Source organism: Pituophis catenifer, unplaced genomic scaffold (genome assembly GCF_029215685.1).
Source record: "Pituophis catenifer annectens isolate HBS135680 unplaced genomic scaffold, rPitCat1.0.hap2 SCAF_3, whole genome shotgun sequence".
NCBI classification, from domain to species: Eukaryota; Metazoa; Chordata; class Lepidosauria; order Squamata; family Colubridae; genus Pituophis; species Pituophis catenifer.
In genome coordinates, this window is record NW_027256883.1 from 214,296,721 (window position 1) to 214,321,776 (window position 25,056).

The following is a 25,056-nucleotide window of genomic DNA, read 5'->3' on the forward strand; positions in this document are numbered from 1 at the left end:
ACACTGCAAAGTTACAATGGCACTGAAAAAAGCAGGGTGGATTTGATTTAAATCACAATTTAAATCATGATTTAAATCACTAATAAAAAGGCTTGATTTAAATCAACTCAATTTAAATCATAATTTTTAAAGAGCAACTGTCATCTCTGCTACTCCTTTGACCCGCTGTTGACTCACCGATAGTCCCAGTGTTGCAGAATATACAGCCTCCTGCTACATAACTAAGCCCCATTTCATGCTGAATAAACTAAATGATTTATGTATCTTAAATAGAAAACTATCTTACGATAGATTTTTACCCCAAAATTTTTTTATTAAAATAAATTCGATAAAAATAAAAAAAATCCGATTTAAATAAAAAAAATCCGATTTAAATCAAAAAATTGATTTTTTTGATTTTTTAAAAAAAATCATTGATTTTTATCCACCCCGCTACCTACTGACCTATCAAATTTTAAAACCGTTCAGCTCCCTCATAAAATTATTTATGTATCTTAAATAGAAAACTATCTTACGATAGATTTTTACCCCAAAAGTTTTTTATTAAAATAAATTCAATAAAAATAAAAAAAATCCGATTTAAATCAAAAAAATCCGATTTAAATTTAAAAAATCTGATTTTTTTTAATTTTTTTTTTAAAAAATCATTGATTTTTATCCACCCTGGAAAAAAGTGACGACCGTTTTTTTGATACAACTGTTGTAGCATTTCCCCCTAGTCATGTGATCAAAATTCAGCGACTTGCCAAAGGGCTCGTATTTATGACGGTTGCCATGTCCCACGGTCATGTGATCCCTTTTGCAATCTTTTGACAAGCAAAATGAAGGAGTAAACAAGATTCACTTAACAACCACGTTACTAACTGAAGAACTGCAGCGATTCACTTAACAACGGTGGCAAGAAAGGTGAAAAATGCGGCAAAACTCACTTAACAATTGACTTAGCAATTGAAGTTTTGGGCTCAGTTGTGGTCATAAATTGAGGATTACTTATAACTGGGAATTCTGCTTTTTTATTCAAGCGCAGGGGGTCACTTTTATGTTTTAGATAAGATCTCTGCTGTGAAGGAAAATCCAATAGATAGAGGTGATTTATTTTCTTTTTTGGGGGGGTAAGGTACCAATTAAAATAGACTTACGTATTATGGCTGCTGGATGCTACACCATCTTTTAAAAAAATCTTTTAGGTATGAAAGAAACCTATCTTTTAAGTGTTTTTCACAGAGCTTTCATTTCTGGGAAAGGAAGGCAATTTTCAGAAAAAAGCCACTCATCAAAATTATACAATTTTTTTCTACTGTTAGGCAAATGTGAGGGGGAAAAAAGAGAAAACATGGATTACTCAATATTGTTGGATGGATGTTTAAGGTTACGGTGTTTTTACATTTGAGGAGAAAATAATTTACCTGAAAAAGCTGTCAGTAAATAGGTTAAATTTCTTAATAACTGTTCTAAAACATCTTTCTTTTACATATGAAATATGTATCAAATATTTGTAAAGAGTGTGATGTTATTCACTCTGGAATAGAAACATTTATTTTATATACATGGGATGCCATTTTATGAACATTTACTTGAATATACCAGTAGCTTCCAGTATGGAAAACATACATATATAAATATTGTGGTAAAGATCTCTGAGCAGTCTTTATTAATCACATTCCAAGGTTACTTGTGAGTGATTTTTTTTTCCAGGAATATTCTTCATAGCTCTGTTAAAAAGAATTCCTAAATTTTAAATTGTGAAATCTTGAATGGCGACATATCTTTGGTTTGGGTTTTTGGCATTGGGGTGGGGTGGAGGCGAGATTGCATTTCTCCTTTAAAAAGCAAAAATGTTTTTTCCCTAGTTCTAGAAATCCAAAGAATATGTGAGGTTCATATGGAGAATTGAAACGTGATATCTATTTAAGGGATAAATTCCTCATCTATTAATACATTTCCTTAAATAACATTTTTCCCACTTGCAAAGTGAAGTGAACTACTGCAGTCTTACAAATGGCACACTCAGCTTTTTGTAGGCTGTGCATTATTCAGTTGCCTAATTGCACTGCAACTTTTAGGAAGTAACCTTCTTTTCACAGACAAAGGAAAAAATCTCTGAAAATGCACAATTCCTTTATGGAAGATTCCTCTTTCTGGTGGAAACTTTTATTCTTATTCTTAGCTGACTTCCCTGCCTGTCTCTTGAGTATTGACCAACGCATGTTTAGCGCAAAGTTGTTCATACAGTGACAGCAGGTTTTTAAACAGAATTATGAATGTAGCCACCACTGAAAATTGGGCATTTGTAAAATACAGGTAGTCCTTGACTTATGACCATTTTTCACACTTAACGACTGTTGCAGCATCTCTGGTCAGGTGATGAAAATTCAGACGCTTGGCATCTGATTCATATTTGAGACAGTTGTAGTATCCTGGATTCATGTAGCTCCAGTGTCCATTTCTTTCCTTCTTTCCTTCCTTCCTTCCTTCCTTCCTTCCTTCCTTCCTTCTCTCCCCTCCCTCCCTTCCTTTTTCCTTCTTTCCACCTTCCTTCCTTCCTTCCTCCTCTCCTCTCCCCTCCCTCCCTGCCTTTTTCCTTCCTTTCCTATTTCCTTCCTTCCTCCTTTCCTTCCTTCCTTCCTTCCTTCCTCAACAGGGAAGTCAGATTCCCTTAACAAACACAAATATTCACTTAGCAATTGTAGCAAGAAAGGTTCTACAGTGAGGCAACACTCACTTAACAACTGTCTCGCTTAGCAACAGAAATTTTGGGCCCAGTTGTGGTCGCAAGTTGAGGATGACCTGTAATTTTGGAGTCTTAATTCTTCCATAAATGTCCAACTATAATGAAGGCCTTTTATGGGCTGGAAAGTAAAATTGCCTCTTTGGTTTTATGGGAAATATGGAGGGCCAGTCCCTTTTTCAAAAATTCTCTTGCATGCACCAAAAAAAAAAAAAAAAAAAAAGGAAAAGTTTCAGAAGCAGAAATGTCTTCTCATCCATACCAGAAGGTGGAACAGGAATGTTGAAAGCAGAACCGAGATTGGCCTGCTCCGTTAATCTTTAGTCTGGTGGGAGAGAGAGAGAGAGAGATAAAAGCCTCTTCCCAAATTATCTACATGTGCTCAGATGACTTCAAGGAATGCAAGAAGGAATGGGGGGGGAAAAAAACCATTAATCTTTGGCTGGCCCTGCCTTTCAGTTCAAGAGTTTTGGGCTTCCTTTTTATCTGAAGAGTGTAAGGATAAATCCGGAGATACCACAGGAGAGAGAATGCTTCAGAAGTGGTAAATAAGGCTGGTCCTCGACCTACAACCCCCCCCCCCCGAGCTCAAGATTTTAGTCGCTAAGGGAGACAGTTGTGAAATGAATTTTTCTTCCCCCACCTCACGACACCAAAGTTGTTCATTGAATCATTGCAGTTGTAAAGTTAATAACCTGAGTGTTAAGTCAATCTGGCTTCCTCCGTTGACTTGGCTTGTAAGGAGGTCCCAAAAGGGGATCACATGACACCCCCCCCAGGACATTGCAACGGTCATAAATATGAGTCGGTTGCCATGCGTCCAATTTTGATCACAGGCTTAGGGTTTTCCGCACTTAAAACAGTTGCAGCATCCACGTGATCAAAATTCAGGCGCTTGGCAACTGACTCACATTTATGACCGTTGCAGCGTCCTGGGGCCACGTGATCCCCATTTGAGACCTTCTGACAAGCCAAGTCAATGGGGGAAGCCAGATTCACTTAACAACCGGGTTACTAACTTAACAACTGCAGAGTGGTTAAGCGATTCACTTAACCACTTTGGCAAGAAAGGTTGTAAAATGGAGCAACGTTCCTTCACATCTGTCTCATTTAGCAGTGGAACTTTTGGCCTCGATTGTGGTTGCAAGCGGACTTATAGAAAGGGCTGGTTCATATTATTATTATGAAAAAGCAAAAAGTTGTGATTTGATGTTAATGCCTTATTTTACTGCAACAGAGAGAGTAGGAAGTCAGTGTTTCCTTTTCTTTTTTTTTTTCTTTCCTTATTCTTCCTCACTTCTCTTCCCCCTTTTCCTCCCCACTGCTTTTCAATTGACTTTTTGCATTTTGCAATATTTTATAACTCAATAAAATGTTAGACTGGCATTGCGGTTACAAGTTGAGAACTCTCTGTAATAGCAGTAATTGATTTACCAGCGGGTGATTATTTTCAGAGAAGCTGTTCAGAAGATCCTTTTTTGGGGGGATCCAACGTAAGGGGAGATGTGGTTCCTCCTTGTTCCTGACCTGATCTTGCACTTTTTTCCACAAGTGACTTCTGAGCTGATAGGATTTGTAACAGAGGCCTGTCTTCTTAGCAGTCTGCTTTTTCAGCTGGCAATGAATGGTGTGTCTTCCTCTTTGAATTGTGGGGCATAAGTCACCATGGCTGTTGAATGTGCGGTCATAGAAACATGTGCAAAAACCAACTGTTGCTTTTTATCACGTTGTGTTCAGCACACACACACACACACACACACACACACACACACACGGATGTGGCTTCACACCTTCGTGGCCATTGTGCAGCTGGTGTCATTTTGCTGAAAGTCAAAGAATCATAACTATGACACATTTCCTATTGATTTATGTCTCTTAGGAACAGGCTTCCTGTTCTTTGGTGTTTACATGTGCATCTTGTTTGTAGTTGAATTTCACAAGCTTCCGATTAATTTTATGCCTGTCCGTATTTTCACTAAAGCTCAACTGGTCAAAAAGGGTATTTATCCTCCAGGTAATTTTGTGGTGTCACTGAAGAATATGCCTTTATCTCTGCCCTGAATTAGGGTGGCTATTTCAGAGCCCTGAGGCTTAACACCTTCTTAGATCCCTTGATTATTTTATTTTTTATTTTTTTATTTTATTTTGAATTTGTATACCGCCCTTCTCCCTGAGGACTCAGGGCGGTGAACAGCCAAATAAGATTAGATTCCAGGGGCCTGTTTCTTGTGTGGGCTTTATGCCTTGCGACTCCTTCCAAACTAAATTCACTCACAGTAGGCATGGTTCCCTTTGCTTTCTTTGGGAAGCACAAACCCATTTAATTTTCTAGCAGCTGCTTATACTCTAATAGCAAAATACTGAATTCAGATTAAGCTTTTTCTCTTTTTCAGAGGCTATGAGCTTCCCTTCCTTCCTTTCTTCCTTCCCTTTCTTCCTTCTTTCCATTCTTCCATTCCTTCACTTCGCTTCTTCCCTCCCTCCCTTTCTTCCCTTCCCTATCTATCACCCTCCCTCCCCTTTCCTTCCTTCCTTCCTTCCTTCCTTCCTTCCTTCCTTCCTTCCTTCCTTCCTTCCTTCCTTCCCAAGCAGTGAGCATATGAACCTCCATAGACATATCCAACACAACTTCCTCCTATTTTCCCCACAACAACAATCCTGTGAGGTGGGGGTTGGGCTGTGATGGAATGGCTCAAAGTTACCCAGACAGCTTTCATTCCAAAGGAAAGACTTGAACTCTTGACCTCCAGCTTTCTATTCCTCTGCCTTAACTACTGCCCTAAATTGCCTCTATTTGGAGTGTTTTCTTTTTTTTTTTTATTTAAAAAGTTTTACAGATACATTTTCTCCCCAGTTCCCCCCCCCCCCCAAGCCCCTCATACCCTCCCTATCCCTCCCCTTTTCCCCCCAGGACTTCCACAAAATAAAATCCTAATCGAAAAATACATTTTATAAAACTTAAACCCCTCCACCCCCTATATACTATTTATACCTTCATAAAACTCAATTAATCTGTCCCTACATAATACATTCATTCAGCTAAAAGCTATCTGATATTTCTATTTGGAGTGTTTTCTATCAATCTACTTACTGTCAGTGTTTGCATCACCTTAACGTTTTTAACTTGGGGTTCTTTTCGGTGCCACTAGAAGTGGTTGATGCTTATTTTAATGGCTGTAAATCAGAAATTCGAGAACAGTATGTTTTTATTATAGGTTACTGTTACGAGGTCTGGCAAACTGGGGCATTAAGAAATTGTGCAACCACTCCGATCCTTGAAAAATGTGCCGCTGAAAATTAACCATTTCGCTGCAAAGAATTTTGGCAGCTAATCCACCATTAGGAAAGGCATTAAATGAAGTTTCACATTAAAGATAATTTGCATGACTTTTAGCTGTAGGCTAGACACTATGTAAAACAGAGTATCTTTTGATATGTTTGGGTGGCTTTTTTTTTTAAACCCTCTTTTTTTTTTACATCAGAACCAGAAATTGCTTTTTTTTCTCAGTTGTTTTTTACATTGACTTTGTTTTAACCTTTCTTTTGACAAAAGAGCTTCACAGAATTCTGTCCTTACCCTTTTAAAAAATGCTCGGCTTTGTTCCATTCAGCTGCATGGATCTGAACAGCAAATGGGAAATTGGAGGATGTGTAAGAAATTGATCACATATTCCAGCCAAAGAATATGGACCTGATCCTTATCTCAGAGCTTTGGTTATTTTGGGAAACACTGCTGGGGAAAGTCAAAGGAGAATCCCAGAACAAACAAACATCGTATTTTTCAGAGCATAAGACGCACCCCCCCCCCCCAAAAAATGGGTGGAAATGTCTCTGCGTCTTATACACTGAATGTTGCTGAAGCAACATTTTCAGCCTCCACGCGGTCATGTTTTCGACCTCCGCACACTCTATTTTAGACCCGTTCCAGGCTGTGGGAATCGCCGCAGTACATTGCCGCCGATCGCCGTCTCCTTGCATCGCATTTTCGGCCTCCACACGCCCTGTTCTTGGCCTTTGAGCTTCGTGTTTTTCACCAGTTCCTGCCGCTACTGCTCCCTGCCACCTGGAACCAGCCGAAAATGCGATGCTCAGAGGCTGAAAACGCAACGCGCAGAGGTGGCGATCGGCGGCAATATGCTGTGGCAATCCCGGCAGCCTGGAACGGATCTAAAACAGCGTGCGGAGGCCGAAAAAGCAATGCACGGAGGCGCTGATAGGCTGTGGTGATCCCCGCAGCCTGGAACAGCTGATAGACGGTATTCCGGGAGGCCGATCCAACCGCCAATCAGCTGCTTGTGCGAAATCAGGCTGCAATAACCTGCTGAAGCTGACTAGGCTGTTTGCTGCAAAGACGCTAGCCAGATGAATACCGATGGATGTGATAGGCAGAGGCAGAATTTTCTTTTTCTTGTTTTCCTCCCCAAAAACTAATGTGCGTCTTATACTCCGAAAAATACGGATCCTATAACTGTTAAAACCAGCAGAAAGAAAACTGGCTATTTTGATCCAGGTGGGCTGTTATGAAAAATAATTCACAGAAGCATCCATATTCAAGTTTGTCTCTCTAAAGTTTACAACAGGCCTCATCGGTACAGGTAGTCCTTGACTTACAACCGTTCATTTAGTGACCGTTCGACGAAGTTACAATGGCCCTGAAAAAAGTGGCTTATGACCATTTTTCACACTTAACGACCGTTGTAGAATCCCCATGGATATGCGATCAAAAGTCAGGTGCTTGGAAACCGACTTGTATTTATGACGGTTGTGGTGTCCCGGGCTCATGTCAACACCTTTTGTGAGCTTCTGATCAGCAAAGTCAATGGGGAAGCCAGATTCATTTAATGACCAAATGATCCACTTGACAACTGCAGTGATTCGCTTAACAACTGTGGCAACAAAGGTCGTAAACGGGAGGCAAAAATTACTTAACTTGTCTTGCTTAAGAATGGAAATGTTGGTCTCCCTTGTGCATATCTCTATTAAGCACATCTCTGCATGTAGTCCTCGACTTACGACCACAAGGGATCCCAACATTTCTGTTGCTAACTGAAACATTTGTTAGGTGAGTTTTGCCCCATTTTACCACCCTTCTTGCCACAGTTGTTAAGCGAATTACTGCAGTTGTTAAGTGGATCGTTTGGTCATTAAATGAATCTTGCTTCCCCGTTGACTTTTCTGGTCAGATGGTCGCACAAGGGGAACAGGTGAGCCCTGGGGACACTGTCATAAATGCGAGTCACTTGCCAAGCATCTGAATTTTGATCATGTAATCATGGGGATACTGCAACAGTCGTAAATGTGAAATATGGTCATAAGTCCCTTTTTTTAGTGCTGCTGTAACTTTGAACGGTCATGAAATGAACTGTTATAAATCGAGGACTGCCTGTATTTCTCTAGCTGCGGCTAGTTGCTTGAAGCCTTTTCTGGCCGCTCTTCCTTTTAGCCAGGAAAATAACTTTGATTATGACCCCATATCTAAATAATTCCCCCTGGATGGGTGGGTGGAGCCATGTCCTCCCCCCCCCCACAGCCCCCCCAAAGGATTTATTCTTCTCAACCACTTGCCCGTCGCTGGACATAGGGAGTATTTTGTTGAGTGGGGCAAACGACAACTCGGAGGGAGGCAATTTACGTAGACGTGAAAAACAGGCAAGGGGAAAGGCTAAAAGAAATCCCTCAAGGGACACTGACTCATTTGAGTTGCGTTGAGCCCATCCTCGTGATTGCATTTTTAAAAAAGGAGGAAAAAAAAGCCAGAGATATCCAAGACCACAAGTCTCTTGTGTCTGGTGTAGCTCAGCCCCGAGGCAGCGGTTGAAAGAGTCTGGCCAGGCACTCTTATCGTTTTAAATATATCTTGGCGCGCTCTTAAACCGTTAGGACTCTAAAGTTCATCCCAGTTAGCTTTTCAGGAAGGTTAAACCATTTTTGCCTTTCAATTGTGGTTGAATATCCCCGGGTTAGTTTATGTACATTAAACCTGGGATTTTTTTTCTCTCTCTCTCTCTTTTTCAGGTGCTGGAAAACTATTCTGATGGACCCATGACCCCGAAACAGATTCTGCAGGTTATAGAAACGGAGGGCCTAAAGGAAATGAGGTTAGTCCTGTTCTTCCTGCTAAGTCGAAGGATGGAGGAGCTAAAATTGGCTTCCTTCTTTTCCCCTCACTTTCTTCTCTTCGGCCTTTCTGCTTTGGAATGCCTTAGGGTGACTTTTAGCTTGGGTTGGAGGGTTTCCTGACTTCTCTTGCATGGTGCCCTTTGTTCAAGTACGTTTTGTTGGGTTTGTCACCACCAGGTAAGGAGGGGGGTGAACATCATGGAAGGGCATAGAAGAGAATATAGTTGAGGGTTGAATTGTGGGGTCCTTGGTGCCTTCTGAGCTTGGTGGTTTTCTTGGAGAGGTTTCATTACCAAATTAAGGAACATCAGCAGTGCTACCCAAAGGTGCTTTTTCAAGAGGCAACTTGGACTTTTGGGTTTTTCCTTGAAGATGTTTTGCTTCTCATTCAAGAAGCTTCTTCAGCTCTGACTGAATGGTGGAGGATGGAAGAATTTATATGCAACTGTCTGCAAGGAGTATAAATCCTTCCATTCCCCACCATCCAGTCAGAGCCGAAGAAACTTCTTGGATGAGAAGCGAAACGTCTTCAAAGAATAAAACCAGAAAGTCCATTTGCCTCTTGAAAAAGCACCTTTGGGCAGCACTGCTGATTCAAAGAAAAACCGAAAAGTCCAGTTGCTTCTTGAAAAAGCATCTTTGGGTGACCTGGATGACTGAGAATCTCCATAGACATCAGCAGTGCTAAAAGGGCCGATGTGGGGTTTGCAGAGAGGAGGGGAAGAAGAAGAGGAAGATTGTGGCATCCTTGGTGCTCTCTGGGGTTGGTTGTTTCTGGGAGAGGTTTTGTGACCCAACTAGGGAACAACATCAGTGCAAACCCCTCTCCCTTTCAGCACTGATGATTTTCCCTATTCAGTTAATGAAACATCTGCAAGAAAAAAAAAACAAATTCAGAGAGCACCAAGGTTCCCATAGGCATCGTCCTGTTCCACTCGGCAAACTACCCTCCTAGCACTGATGATGTTATCTAGTTGGGTTGGGAAACATCTGCAAGAAAACAGCCAAGCTCAGAGAAGAGGAGGCGGACCAAGGACCTCCTCCTCCTCCTCCCTGCAAACCCCCCTCCTTTCTGGCACTGAAGATGTTAACCTACTTGAGTAATGAAACATCTGCAAGAAAACCGCCAAGCTCAGAGAGCAGCCAGGACCCCACATGGCAAGGTTTATTTCTGTGAGCTTGGAGTGACAGTCCTATCCATTTAGCGCAGCTAAACTTTGTTTTATTTTTCTGAGACAAAAAGCTGTTACTGTTAAGTGTTCTTGTCTGATTAAACATGAACATTTACAAAGAGTTTCTCCAGAAAGTTATGTGAGTCTGTCTTCAGGGTTGGGATGTTTTGCTTCTTGCCAGCCAGATCAAAGGCTAACCCTATTAATCATGCTGCCACTGAATGGCTCACTCAGGGTGGGTTTCTTTCTTTTAACCACAGGCCGTATTTTGACAATGATACGCCTTTGTTTCTTGGGGGGGGCAGGGGGGGAGAGTTAAACAATCTTTTGAGTCTCTTCTGATCATAGGAAGGAACAGATGCAAATAAAATTGGCCTCAATCTGTTCCAGCATTAAGTGAAGAAGGGCTACTTCGTTGATTTTTTCCCCCTTGCGAATCTTTTTTCTGTCCTTCTGTCGCTCTGTACCTGGGCCCGTGAAAGCAGAGAGGATATAGTCAATACTAGGGATGAGGAGGTCCCACTTATGAGGGTTGAGGCTCTAGAAAGAGTGCAGAGAAGAGCAAACACAGGTGATTAGGGGGGGCTGGAGGCTAAAACATATGAAGAACGGTTGCAGGAATTCGGTAGATCTGGTTTAATGAAAAGAAGGACTAAGGGAGACATGAAAGCAGTCTTCCAATATCTCAGGGGCTGCCACAAAGAGGAGGGAGTCAAGCTATTCTCCAAAGCACCTGAAGGCAGGACAAGAAGCAACAGATGGAAACTAACCAAGGAGAGAAGCAACCTGGAATTGAGGAGAAATTTCATAACCATTAGAACAATTAACCAGTGGAACAGCTTGCCACCAGAAGTTGTGGGTCCTCCATCCCTGGAGATTTTAAAGAAAAGATTGCATAACCATTTGTCTGGAATGGTCTAGGGCCGTGATGGTGGACCTATGGCACGCGTGCCACAGCTGGCACGTGTAGCCATATTGGTGAGCATGAGAGCTCAGCTCCGGTGCGCATGTGCGGGCCGGCCAGCTGATTTTCGGGCCTTCTGGACCCACCGGAAGTAGGGAAACAGGCTGTTTCCTGCCTCCGGAGGGCCTCAGGGTGGTGGTGGGGAAGGCCCGTTTTTCTCTCCCCAGGCTCCCCAGTTTTTCAATGTATGAGCCGACTTCCTTTTTTAAAAAAATAAATTGAAACCGAAGCTCTCTTGAGGTGTTCAAGATTGAAAAACAAATTTTAGAACTACTTTCAGTTCTGTTTTTCTTCGCCTTTTCCTCTTTAGAGAATTCTCCTCTCCAGATGCTGTAGATTGTTTTCTTCCAACTGTATTTTTACCAGCGTTAACAAGTTTTGGAGTACAAACTTATAACGAAGGAAATACTAGAGACAATAAACAATGAAAAAACTAAACTTAAGCAAAAAATCGAAGAGAAACCCCCAAATTGTAAAAACCCAGATTTTTGCCAGTGCTAAATATTGTATGGTGTGTGTATACATACCCATACACCAACCATATAGAAATCATTGCTTTACAAAAAAAAAAAAGACATTACCTAATAATTCTACTTTGTTATTGTAAAATATCAGGTAGTTCTCAACTTACAACCATTGTTTAGTGACCGTTCAAAGTTTACAACGGCACTGAAAAAAGGGACTTATGGCTGTTTTTCACACGACCACTGCAGCATCCCCGTGGTCACGTGATCAGAATTCGGATGCTTGGCCAGCCGACTCATGTTTACGACGGTCGCAGTGCCCTGGGGTCATGTGATCCCCTTTTGCGATCTCCCGCAAAGCAGTGTCCATGAGGAAGCCAGATTCACTTAACAGCCATGTTACTAACTGAGCAACAGCAGTGATTCACGTGACAACTGTGGCAAGAAAGGTCATAAAACGCAACACAACCTAGCAACAGAAATGTGGGGCTCAGTTGTGGTCGTAAGCCGAGAACTACCTGTAACATGGCTTTTCCCAAAATGGATAAGAGGCTCGTTTCTGGGAGCCAGTCCTTAATACCTGGATGAATATTGCTTTCCCAATTCTCGGACAAAGCCAGAGGCTGTTTTTTGACAGCATTAGTCAAACGATACCTGGGCGGCCTGAATTTTGTCTAGCCAGCCAAAGCAGTAGCTTCTTCGCCAGGGATGGGGAACAGCCTGGGAGAATTGCTACACAAAGGGGAGCTGGAAGTAGGGGGTCCACGGTGTTGGATCCAAATTTACTTGTCCTTGAAATAAACTTACAGAAATTCAAAACACACATAACCAGCTCTTTGGCTAGCTCCGTATTCTGGAGATTAACCAGAACAAGACAAAACTCCCTGCTTGATTATCAGCAGAGGCTCTGGAAACTCCTTGCATCCATTTGGGACCTGAACTGCAGCATTCTTCCTTCCTTCCTTCCTTCCTTCCTTCCTTCCTTCCTTCCTTCCTTCCTTCCTTCCTTCCTTCCTTCCTTCCTTCCTTCCTTCCTTCCTCTCTTGCTCTCTCTTTTGTTCGTTCGTTCGTTCGTTCTTTCTTTCTCTGTGTTTCTCCTTCCTGCCTTCCCCCTCTCCTTCCTTCCATCCTTCCTTCCTTCCTTCCTTCTTCCTATCTATCTATCTTATCTATCTGTTCCCTCCATCATTCTTTCTCTTTTTCTTCCCTCCCTCCCTTTTTTCTTTCTTTCCTTCCTTCCTTTCCTTCATTCCTTCCTTCCTTCGTTCCTTCCTTCGTTCCTTCCTTCGTTCCTTCCTGTCTCTCTCTCTCTTTCTTTCTATCTTTCTGTTTTTCTTCCCTCCATCTTTCTTTCTCTTTTTCCTCCCTCCTCCCTCCCTCCCTCCCTCTCGTCTCTCTCTCTCTCTCTCTCTTTCTTTCTCTATTTCTCCTTCCTGCATTCCCCTCTCTCTTTTCTTTCTTTCTTTCTTTCTTTCTTTCTTTCTTTCTTTCTTTCTTTCTTTCTTTCTTTCTTTCTTTCTTTCTTTCTTTCTTTCTTTCTTCCTTCCTTCCTTCCTTCCTTCCTTCCTTCCTTCCTTCCTTCCTTCCTTCCTTTCTTCCTTTCTTTCTGTTTCTCTTCTCCATCTTTCTTTCTTTCTCTTTTTCTTCCCTCTCTCCCTCCTTCCTTTCCTTCCTTCCTTGTCTTGCCAGAAGATGACTCTGGGCAGCATATAATATGTTGGATTATCAGAATTTGCCACAGTTGTTTGTTTCACTAGTTCCAAAGCAACCTATGTCTCGACTGACAGATCGAATTATGCCTGTTTTCCCCCCTGCAGTGGCACATCCCCGCTGGCCTGCCTGAACGCGATGCTTCACTCCAATTCAAGAAGCTGCGATGGGCTTTTTTATAAGCTTCCTGGCCGGATCAGCCTATTTACTCTCAAGGTAAGGCCAGGTTTCTGTTCCTTTAATCCAGAGACTGGGTGAAGGTGTAACTGACTGCTGAATTTTGTATGAATTTAGCACCTGACAGGGATAAGATCTAGAACTTGTCATTAGCCAGTTTTGGCCATAGATCAGTAAATATTCGACCTTAAATAGGAATATTGTGTCACGCTGCACTTATGATAGCTCCCTTGCATGCCTTCTGTCTGACATGGTGGCTGTCACAGTCCTTGCAGATACAGTATAAAGCAGGGGTCTCCAACTGTGGCAACTTTAAGACCTGTGGACTTCAATTCCCAGAATTCCTCAGCCAGCTTTGGTGGCTGAGGAATTCTGGGAGTTGAAGTCCACAGGTCTTAAAGTTGCCAAGGTTGGAGACCTCTGGTATAGAAGACTCATTCCAGTAGAGAGAGGTGGTTGTTGTTGTTATTATTATTTAGATTTCTATAACGCTTCATAGTGCTGTACAGCCCTCTCTAAGCGGTTTACAAAGTTAGCATATAGCATATTGCATATTAGCATATTGCATTAGCATTAGCATATTGCCCCCAACAATCTGGTTCCCCAGTCTGAAAGCTCGGAAGTCTAAACCTCTAGTCCTGGTCACTGACCCAAATTGGATCCTGCAGAATAAGCACTGGTGGGTTGCCTCCGGTTCGCATCGGTTCTATAGAACCAGTAGTAAAACTGGTGGGAGGCTCCACCCACCGACCCTGACGTCATCAAAACGCTTCTGCACTTGCGCAGAAGAACGCGCACATGTGCGCGCTGCCCCGCTGCAAACCAGCAGTAAAGGTAAGTAGAACCCACCCCTGAGAATAAGCACTGTACATACGGTGTATGACTGCATGTAAAACATACAGAATAAGGACTAGTACTACCACCATGTGGGACAGGCAGACAGAAGAGTAGCAGAGCGTAGCCATGAACATAAGCTAACAGAAAGAATGAAACTCCTGAATGTCACAACACACGGATAGATTCAACCGTAGTTCCAATTTGGAAAAACTGTGAGCATCCTAGACTAAGTCAGATGCTAGGGTATTCTTGAAAGCTTGACAGTCAGACAAATCAGCCATCAATAGATACAGAGTGATAATCCATATTTACACCACATTCAAATAAGACAACAAAAAGCTGAGAAAGAAGCAAAACAAGACTAGAAATCAGCAGCCAATACCCAGATAAGCAGGGATTAACACCAGACAAACAGTCAACCAGAAAACAATACCCTAGTCAAGGAGAAAAACCACACCCCACCAACACTGGCAGGACAAGCCACCCTACTGTGTATAAACAGGAAGCAAACCCCACACTCGCCGAGCGCTGTTGCCTAGTTGGGTAATGAAACAGCCAAGCTCAGAGAGCACCCAGGACTCCACAACTGTTTTAATTTATATTGGCTAACCGCTGCAGCTGGCTCAAAATGAATACAGTTGCTACTACTCAGTAGCTGAATAGTGGGGAATGGAAGAACCTTAAGGTCACCTATATCCATATGGTCCTGCCCTCTGGCTCCCCAGACACAACTTCTCCAAGCTCTGATTGGTTCTTCCAGAAAGCGGCTGCCCAGTGGTCTCGGACCCTCGCTGGACCTGAAGGAGAAGAGTTGGACGATGCGGAGAGCAGCGGTTCCAATGAAGCTGCCAGCACTGTAAGCGGCGATAATGACGGTAAGTGTGCTCCTACTCGGAGCTCACCTCCTCCAGCTGCTTCCTCCGTAGCTATTTTATTTTTATTTTATTTTATATTAATTTATTTTAATTTTATTTATTTTATTTTAATTTTATCATTCAACTTATATGCCACCCACCTCTCTTGGGGGTAATTCTACGTGGCTTACAATAATTAAAAACATTAAAACAATAAATGGAAATAGCACTTAAAGACTTCTATCCCGCCCCACAGTGCCTTACAGCCCTCTCTAGGCGGTTTACAACGTAGAACCCTTATTTGATTCTTGCACCCCAACAATCTGGGTCCTTGTTTTATTGACCTCGGAAGGCTGACTCAATCTTGATCCCTGTCAGGCTCGAACTCCAGGCTGTGGGCAGAGCCAGACTGCAGTACTGCATTCTCACCACAGCGCCACCATTAAATTAATTTAAAATTGACAAAGATGGGGAGGAAGTGGGCAAGATGCATGGGGGTGGGTGGGGAGTGGAGTCTTAGCCCATCAACCACCGTTAGAGTGATGCACCCCCATTGGGGGTCCAGGCCAGAGCCAGCTCCTCAGGCTCTTTCGGAAGGGGGAATCTCCCCTTGGAGGCAGGATGTTCCAAAGGGCAGGAGCCACAGCAGAAAAGGCTCTTTTCCTGTATCCCACCAGGCGGCATTCCTTGGCGGACGGGTCCTCTTCCACCATCACGGGTGGGAGAGGCTATTCTCATCAAGGTGAGATGGCTCCTCAGGTAGCCTGGTCCCAGGCCGTGCAGGGCTTTAAAGGTGATAACCAACACCTTGCATTGGACCCAGAAGCAAACAGGCAATCAGCGGAGCTCACAAAACAGTTGTCAGGGTTCCATAGCAAGCAGGTGGATTCCTCAAAGAATAGCTTTATTGGAAATATCATATTGGCACAGATCTGGTGAAAACCGACTCTGAAGGTTCCCACGGTTCTCACTTACTGTATTTTTCAGAGTATAAGACGCATCTTTCCCCCCCCCCTAAAAGGGGGTGAAAATTTAGGTGCATCTTATACACCAAATGTAGCCCCGCCCACCCACTGGCCCCCACCCTTTGGCCTCTACCTTGCAGCAGTTTACCTCCTTGCAAGCAAACAGCAAGAAGAAACATCTCCTTTCAGCTTCAGCACAGCCTAATTAGCACAAGTTGATTGGATCGGCCTCCCAACTCTCAGCTGATTTGCTCTCAGCTGTTTTGCGCATAGCTCTGCTGCTTGTTGCAAGGAAGTAAATTGCTGGAGCAGATTTTTTTTTCCCCTTGTGCTAATCAAGCTGTGCCGAAAACGAAAATGAAAGTAAAGCAGGCTGTTTGCTGCCCTGAGGCAAAATTGCTCAGAGGCAGAGGGAGATTTCTTTTTCTTCTTTTCCTCACCAAAAAAGGTAGGTGCGTCTTATACTCCGGTGTGTCTTATACTCCAAAAAATACGGTGATTAAAAGCAAAAGGTTTTCACTTTCTCAAAACAATCGGTCACATGGCCCAATCGCTGCTCCGTCTGGTTGCCTGGCGACACCACCCCTCCTTCCTCCGACCAGCTGTGGGAATGTCCTTGGTTCTCAAGAGAAAATACTTTATTTTGGCTACAAAGCCCCAACTATCTCAATTCCCCCCTCCCTCCCTATCCCTCAGCTCCAGTGTGGTCATAACACTGTGGGTCACCCTAAGAGCCCCGGAACTGCCCAGAAGGCTGCATTCTGATGCTAGGATTCCTTTCTTTCTAGTTTCTCTGGACGAAACCTCTTCCAACGCCTCCTGTTCCACGGAGTCCCAGAGCAAGAGCTCGCTTGCTCTCCGAGAGAGCACCAGAACAGCGTCTCAGGTAGGAAGGCCGGAGAGGAGTTCCGCAGACCATGGGTGAGCACAGCCCCGGAGGTGCCAAAAAAGCCAGCACACTTCTAGGCTGCATCGACAGAGGGATGGAATCAAGGTCACATGAAAGTGTTAATACCACTTTATAAGGCCTTGATGAGATCATACCTAGAAAGAGTGCAGAGAAGAGCAACAAAGAGGATTAGTGGGATGGAAGGTAAAACATATGAGGAACAGTTGCAGGAACTGGGTATGTCTAGTTTAATGAAGAGAAGGATTAGGGAAGACATGATAGCAGTGTTCTGATATCTTTGTTGCCACAAAGAAGAGGGAGTCAAGCTATTCTCCAAAGCACCTGAGGGCAGGACAAGAAGCAACGGGTGAAAATTAAATCAAAGAGAGAAGCAACCTAGAAATAAGGAGACAATTCCTAAAAGTGGGAATAATCAGTGGAACAACTTGCCTGCAGAAGTTGTGAATGCCCCAACACTGGAAGTTTTAAAGAAGAGATTGGATAACCATTTGTCTGAAATGGTATAGGGTTTCCTGGCTGAGCAGGGGGTTGGACTAGAGGACCTCCCAGGTCCCTTCCAACTCTTTTATTCTATTCTGTTCCATGTCGCAAAGAGGAAGCTACTTTTATTCCCCCTGAACTCCCCTATTACTACTACTACTACTACCACTACTACTACTACTATTCCCCCTAGCATCGCTTCTAGTTAAACCCCACAGAGGGTTTGGTGGCCAGCTTTCTCTCTGTTTATAAACAGCTGCAGAGGGCCCCCCCCCCTGCTCTGTGTGACCCGTTTTAAATAGAATTAAATGTGGGAAGACTTTAAAGAGCCTCGTGAATTAGAAAAAGGAAATGGAAGCTGCAGAATTTGTCAAGGCTGTAAAGTTGTAATCTTGACCAGCGGGGAAGAGGCCTTTCAAAGATTTGGGATAGAAGCGAGGTTGAGCTGGTGGCAGTCTCATTTGCCAGTTGGACCTGGAATTTGGCACAGCAGCTGCGTAAACCTGGGCTCGGAGGCTGCCTCTGACTGCTAGAGAGGCGTTTGGCCAAAGCTTGGCCAGACTTTTATTAAAATCCCCCAAAGACAGGCCTCTGGATGAGTCATCTAAGAATCTTTTGTCGACCTGGATAGAATAATTGGAGCAAAAACACCCCTGGATTATCTGGCTGAGAGTTGGTGAGCTTTTGACAAGAATTACATCCTGTATTTCAGCATTAATTTAATTTACGGTGACTGTGTTGTGAACAGAAATGGGAGCAAAGCAACAGCATGTATGTTAAAAGGAAGGGAGTCTTCAGAGGCCACTTACTAACCCAGGGGTCTGAGATGGGGCTGGGGAATTCTGGGAGCTGAAGTCTACAGGTCTTAATGTTGCCAAGTTGGAGACCCCTGGTCAAACCCCCTGACTGGTGCAGGAAATTAAGTGCAAAGAACATTCACAGATGGTGGTCGTACCCAAAGGCCTCAATGCAGAAATTCTTTCTCCCCGTCTCTTAATCTGGATGGCACAGTGGCTCAGCGGTTAGGACAACAGGGCTTGTCAGCTGGAAAGCCGGCAGCCCTGGTTCGAGACCCGAGCGCCACTTGCAGTCAGGTGAGCTTCCGTTACTTGCTCCAGCTCCTGCCAGCCTAGTAGTTTGAAAGCAAGCAAATGCGAGTAGATAAATAGGTACCACTTCGGTGGGAAGGTAGCGCTCCTTGCTGACCACATGACCGTGGAAATGTCTTTGGGCAGCGCCAGCTCAACAGCCTTGAAACGGAGATGAGCAGCACCCCCCTAAGGTCAGCAACGGCCAGGGGAGTAAAATCCGCAGGGATTCCATTGCTTCTACTTTTATCTCTTACTCTTAAGCAGTTCCTTTGACAATCCCCAATTGCCGTTAAAAATATTATTATAAATATTCAGCTGAAATTTAGCATCCTGTAACTTTGCTTAGGGGGGGGCCAAACACCGCTTGGGGGGGGGCTACTAAGCAGGTATATACAAAAGTATGAAGGCTATTGCTTAACGCGTTGTAAGCTGCCCTGAGTCTCCGGAGAAAGGCGGCATATAAATTGAACCAATAAATAAATAAATAAATAAATAAATAAATAAATAAATAAATAAATAAATAAATAAATAAATAAATAAATAAATAAATAAATAAATAATAAATTCAAACCCTTTTTAATTTAGTTACAGCTTTTTGAGGTGGCAAAGAATGAGTTTTTACTATGTGTGGGTGACAGCCTCTTAATGCCCTTAAACAATTTTATTTTCCCCTTTCGTCTTTCTTTTACCAGGCTAAATCTTTACTTTGCTGGTAAAACTGGCTTCATGTGACTTCCTGCTTTTCTTTCCCTCCCCTGTACCAACTCTACATTTTTATGACGCTTCCATCTACCAGGGCCACTTCTCTCCCACTAACTTCTCTCCCCAGCACCCCACCCCACTGCCCTGAGGTGAGGTGGGCCCCCACTCTCCTGGCCTTCCGAAAGGTCGTAAAACGGGGCAAAACATAACAAATTTCTCACTTAGCAACATAAATTCTGGGCTCAGTTGTGGTCGTAAGTTGAAGACTACCTGTATGGAGACTGTAGAACAGCACCAACCGTCTGCTCCATGGGCAGGGTCAAAGAGGGGAACCCATAAAGTTCTTTAGCAGCGCTGGCCTTGTTTGACTTTTGAGGTTATGACCACTAGGCTGAGCTGTCCTGAAATGGGCCTCTGATGCTTTCTCCTGAGAAAGGCAGATCCTGGACCTTCGGGCTTCTTCTCTATTCCCCTGGCAACGCTCTCTTGATTTCTTTCCATACAGGTGAGCAAACAGAAGAAAAAGACGGGCGTGATGCTTCCACGCGTGGTCCTCACACCGCTGAAAGTAAACGGGGCCCACATGGAACCCTCCTCTGGTAAGTGGAAGCTCCTCTTCTCCCCTGTGGACTACCAAATCCATGTGGCCCCTCCAGCCCCAGCCTCCGCTCACTCCTGGGCATTCCTAGTTGCTGCTATGACTGACTTGAACTTAGCCAAAAGCAAGGGTTATTCAGGCATAGGAGTGTTAAGATGGGTGGACTTCAACTCCCAGAATTCCCCAGCCAGCATAGCTAAGTCCACCCATCTTCACATTCTTAACATTCCTGAACTTAAAAACACAGATCTGGTGGGTATAAATTGTGGCCCATCTATCTATGTCTATCATCTCTCTATGTCTGTCTGTCTGTCTGTCTGTCTGTCTGTCTGTCTGTCTGTCTGTCTGTCTTATCTATCTGATCATTACATCTATCATCTATCTAATCATTATCTCTCTCTTTCTCTCTCCATCCATCATATATCATATCATTCATCCATCCATCTTTCTATCCATCCTTCATATCATATCTCATCTCATCTAATCTCATCTATATCTGCCATCCATCCATCCTGGCTACTCCTTTTCATCCAGTACCTTTTAACGCACTCACACTCTCCTCTGCTTAACAACCGACACAAACATAACAGCCATTCATTCCAGGCTCAACCACAGTTGTAACTTGAGGGGGCTGCCCTTGTGTCCCCCCATTCATTCACTGCCTTCCCTTCCGTAAGATAGGGTTCCTAACAATGAGGACAATTAACCAGTGGAACAGCTTGCCACCAGAAGTTGTGGGGGCTCCATCACTGACGGTTTTCAAGAAGAGACTGGACAGCCACCTGTCTGAAATGGTATAGGGTCTAACAGATAGTCAGGGCCCCCAGCCTTTTGCTGCTGTCCTCCCCTGCTGTGACTGTGTTATCAGGATGTTCCACTCGATGAACCCCAGATGGCCGTGAGGACGGTCAGAAGCCGCAGCTGATGCGCTCGCTCTTTTTCAGGGTTTGCGGGGAAGCCGGTTGGCGACGAGAGCAGCAGCAGCAGCAGCTCCTCCGTGTTGCCCAGCGCTCTTTGCAACAGGACAGACATGGCGAGGGAAGCCCCCCATCTGCTCCGGGGAGTCCGCAAACCCTCAGGCGGTAGGTGGACTCCGGGGTCTTCTCTCAACAGGAGCAACTTCAGCAGTTTTGGACCCAGCCGACTTTAAGATGCTCTGTGTCTGTCTGTCTGTCTGTGTATGTGTGAATGTTCCCTAAATTTTGTTTTTAGGATGTTATATTTATCACAATGGTGAGACATTGCTCAGGAGCCCCTTGGTTTTTTCTGTGGGTTCTCCAACCTGGCTGGCTGAGGAATTCTGGGAGTTGAAGTCCACAAGCCTTAAAAGTTGCCGAGGTTGGAGCAACCTGTACCAGACAACCTGTGACCCATTGAGTCACCTTTTGAGATACAGGTGGTTCTCGATTTACGACGACAATTGAGCCCCAAATTTATGTTGTTGTGAGAAATTCGTCAAGTGAGTTTTGCCCCATTTCACAACTTTTCTCCCCATATTTGTTAAGCAAATCACTGCAGTTCTTAAATTGGCAATGGTTGTTGAGTGAATCTGACATCCCCGTTGATTTTACTTGTGAGAAAGTCACAAAAGGGGTCACGTGGCCCCAGGGCCCTGCAAGCGTCATAAACTTGAACCAGTTGCAAAGCATCTGACTTGATCACGTGATCATGGGGATCACAGTCTTAAAGGTGAAAAATGGTCATCAGTCACTTTTCTCAGTGCCTTTGTAACTTCGAACCGCTATTAAATGGATGGTTGCAAGTGAAGGACTACCTGTAATGCATAAATTCATTATACTACAGATGTGCCTATTTCATTGGACGTTCCAGGTAAGATGAAGTTTACATCTGTTTTTATTTAGAAGAGAGTAGGGTAGGATAGGTGCTGAAGAAGACTCCTGCGAGTCCCTTGGACTGCAAGGCCATCCAACAGGTCAGTCCTAGAGGAGGTCAACCCTGACTGACTGCTCTTTAGAAGGCCGGATCCTGAAGAGGAAACTCAAATCCTCTGGCCACCTGATGAGAAGGAAGGACTCCCTGGAGAAGAGCCTAATGCTGGGAACGATGGAGGGCAAAAGAAGAAGGGGACGGCAGAGAACGAGGTGGCTGGATGGAGTCCCTGAAGCCATCGGCGTGAGCTTCAATGGACTCCAGAGGATGGTAGAGGACAGAAAGTCTTGGAAGAATGTTGTCCATGGGATCGCAATGGGTCAGACATGACTTCGCAACTAACAACACCACCACACAAAATTGCTGATTGGAAACCTCTTATGCTCTTTAGAAGGCCAGATCCTGAAGAGGAAACTCAAATCCTTTGGCCACCTGATGAGAAGGAAGGACTCAACTGGAGAAGAGCCTAATGCTGGGAAAGATGGAGGGCAAAAGAAAAAGGGTACGATGGCAGAGAACGAGGTGGCTGGATGGAGTCCCTGAAGCCATCGGCGTGAGCTTCAATGGACTCCAGAGGATGGTAGAGGACAGGAAGGCCTGGAGGAACGTTGTCCATGGGGTTGCGATGGGTCGGACATGACTTCGCAACTAACAACAAGGATAGGATATAGAATGGAATGGAATGGAATGGAGAGGAGAAAAGAAGAGAAGAAAAGAAAAGAAAAGAAAAAAAGAAAAAAAATACTGAAAAGAGAATACAGAAAGAAGATAGAATAGAATAGACTAGAATGCAAAATGGAATGGAATAGAAAAGAGAAGAGAAGAAAATAGAAAATAGAAGAGGGAACAGAACACAACACAAGAACAGAACAGAATTCTTTGTTGGCCGAGTGTAAATCAGACACACAGGGAATTAGTCTTCGGTGCATAAGTTCTCAATGTACATATAAACAACAAGTAATATGTCATAATCATATTAATAGGGGATTTAATTAATCATAAGTTACAAACAACAAGTGTTAAATCATAAGGTATCAATAGGAGAGGATGGTAGGCAAGAGGAGAAAAGATGAGTGTTGTGGGAATTAAGTGTTTTAGCAGAGTGATGGCACCGGGTGTGGGTAGGTGGGTAGGGAGAACTCTCTTTGTGTCTGGTTGCTTTGGCGTGCAATGCCCTATAGCATCTGTCTTGAGGGGAGAAGTTGAACCAGTTTACGTCCAGGAGGTGAGGGCTCTGCAGATATTTTCTCAGCCTGGCTCCTGCCAGTGTTCAGGTCCTCAAGGGAAAGCAGATTGGTTGCAATTGTTTTGATTTATCCCATTAAAAAAGAATGCTGTGTTGAATTTCTGTCTCGGTAATAGATAACAAGACGTTGCATCCATTTGTAAACGGCTGTGGTGAGAAGAAGCATGCGAATCCTTTAGAACGGTCCGTAAGGCTGGGAGTGCTCAGACCTGCAGCGTGATCTCAGCCTCACCTATTAATAGGCGAAGAGGCTTTAGCTAAAGAGACATCACACAACCCCATGTGTTCTTTGTGCACCAGGGAATCAATTGTAAAGTGTCAGCACTGAAAAAGTCTGGGAAGCTTTTCCTTTACTATAGGTAGTCCTTGACATACGACAGTGATGCAGCCTGCAGCCTCGCCGTCTATTAAGTTGTGATGGAGGTAAATCAGGTACCAACCCAAATTTACATTGATTTTTGCAGCAGTCGTTAAGTGAACGAGGCTGCTGCTAAATAAACACGGTGATTATTAAATGATTCCATGGTTCACTCTGGGGCTGGTTTTTGCAGAAAACGAAGTAATTACCAATTTTCGGAATAACAGTGTTGGAAGGGACCTCGGAGGTCTTCTAGTCCAACCCCCTGCTCAGGCAGGAGACCCTATCCCATTTCAGACAAATGGCTGTCCAGACTTTTCTTAAATACATCCAGTATTTAATTAATTAATTAATTAATTAATTAATTAATTAATTAAAGTTCTATATTTGGAGCCTTGGTTAGTTTCCATCCTTTCTTTCTTTCTTGTCCTGCCTTCAGGTTCTTTGGAGAATAAGTCAACCCCCCCACCCCCCCTTCAAAGTAGCAAGAAAATGGTAACTATTTGGACAAGGGATCACCCCTATTGTGCCAAACCATAGAGTTAACAAACAGTGCTCAGTACATGATTATAACAAGTAGCAAGAGATTAAAAGCTCAGTCCATTCGACTTAACCAAACGTAGGCTGGAATAAATAAACGATTTAAAATCCTCTTAAAAGACCATCAGCGAGAAGGCCGGGTTATTTTTGCAAGTTGCCTTAAAGTAAAGCTCCTCCTAGGTGAAAACAAACAAACACACACATAACACACACACGGCAGAGGCATAACATAAATAAAAGGTATTTTTCTTGGCAGCAGTAGGAAATAGCTTGCTCTTGGCATCTTCCAAGATGCTTAATTGTCCATTTTAGCCTCTAGCCCTGGTAATTCCTGGTGCATTTTTTTAAAAAAAATTTGATTTATATGCCGCCTTTCTCCAGAGACTCAGGGCGGCTTACAAGGCGTTAAGCAATAGCCTTCGTACTTTTGTATATTTATACAAAGTCAGTTTATTGCCCCCATAATCTGGGTCCTCATTTTATCTACCTTAGAAAGGATGGAAGGCTGAGTCAACCTTGAGCCTGGCGAGATTCGAACTTGCAGTAATTGCAGGCAGCTGGTGTTAATAACAGTGCTTTAGTCTGCTGCGCTACCAGGGCTCTTATCTTCCTCCTCCTCCTCTTCTTCTTCTTCCACTTCTTCTTCCTCTTTTTCTTCTTCTTCTTCTTCTTCTTCTTCTTCTTCTTCTTCTTCTTCTTCTTCTTCTTCTTCTTCTTCTTCTTCTTCTTCTTCTTCTTCTTCTTCTTCCTCCTCCTCCTCCTCCTCCTCCTCCTCCTCCTCCTCCTCCTCCTCCTCCTCTTCTTCTTCTTTTTTTAAATTTGATTTATATGCCGCCCTTCTCCGGAGACTCAGGGCGGCTTACAATGCGTTAAGCAATAGCCTTCATACTTTTGTATATTTTATACAAAGTCATCTTATTGGCCCCCACAATCTGGGTCCTCATTTTACCTACCTTAGAAAGGATGGAAGGCTGAGTCAACCTTGAGCCTGGCGAGATTTGAACTTGCAGTAATTGCAGGCAGCAGATGTAAGTGGATATTTAATTAGTCTGCTGAGCCACCAGAGCATAGTTTTTGAAGAGGAGGGCAGGCTAGGAGGGGGGTGCCAGGTTTCCCCCGAATGGGGGAAAAGACTTAAGAGGATCACCTGGTGGCAGAATCTCTTTTATTAATGTACTCTTATTTTTTATTATTTTATATGCCATAGATGGCTTACAAGCACCGAAAACTAATAAAAACAATAAATAATA

The 25,056-nt window shown here is 43.6% G+C and overlaps 1 protein-coding gene across 1 annotated transcript in view; it reads left to right on the forward strand.

Annotated features, from left to right (window-relative positions):
• The window catches only part of ASXL1 (ASXL transcriptional regulator 1), a 42,011-nt gene that overhangs the window by 6,081 nt on the left and 10,874 nt on the right, over window positions 1-25,056 (forward strand). Inside the window, 6 exon segments of the mRNA XM_070941853.1 lie at window positions 8,744-8,826; window positions 13,266-13,374; window positions 14,933-15,047; window positions 16,780-16,877; window positions 19,680-19,773; window positions 20,717-20,854. Coding sequence (XP_070797954.1) covers window positions 8,744-8,826; window positions 13,266-13,374; window positions 14,933-15,047; window positions 16,780-16,877; window positions 19,680-19,773; window positions 20,717-20,854 — 637 coding nt within the window.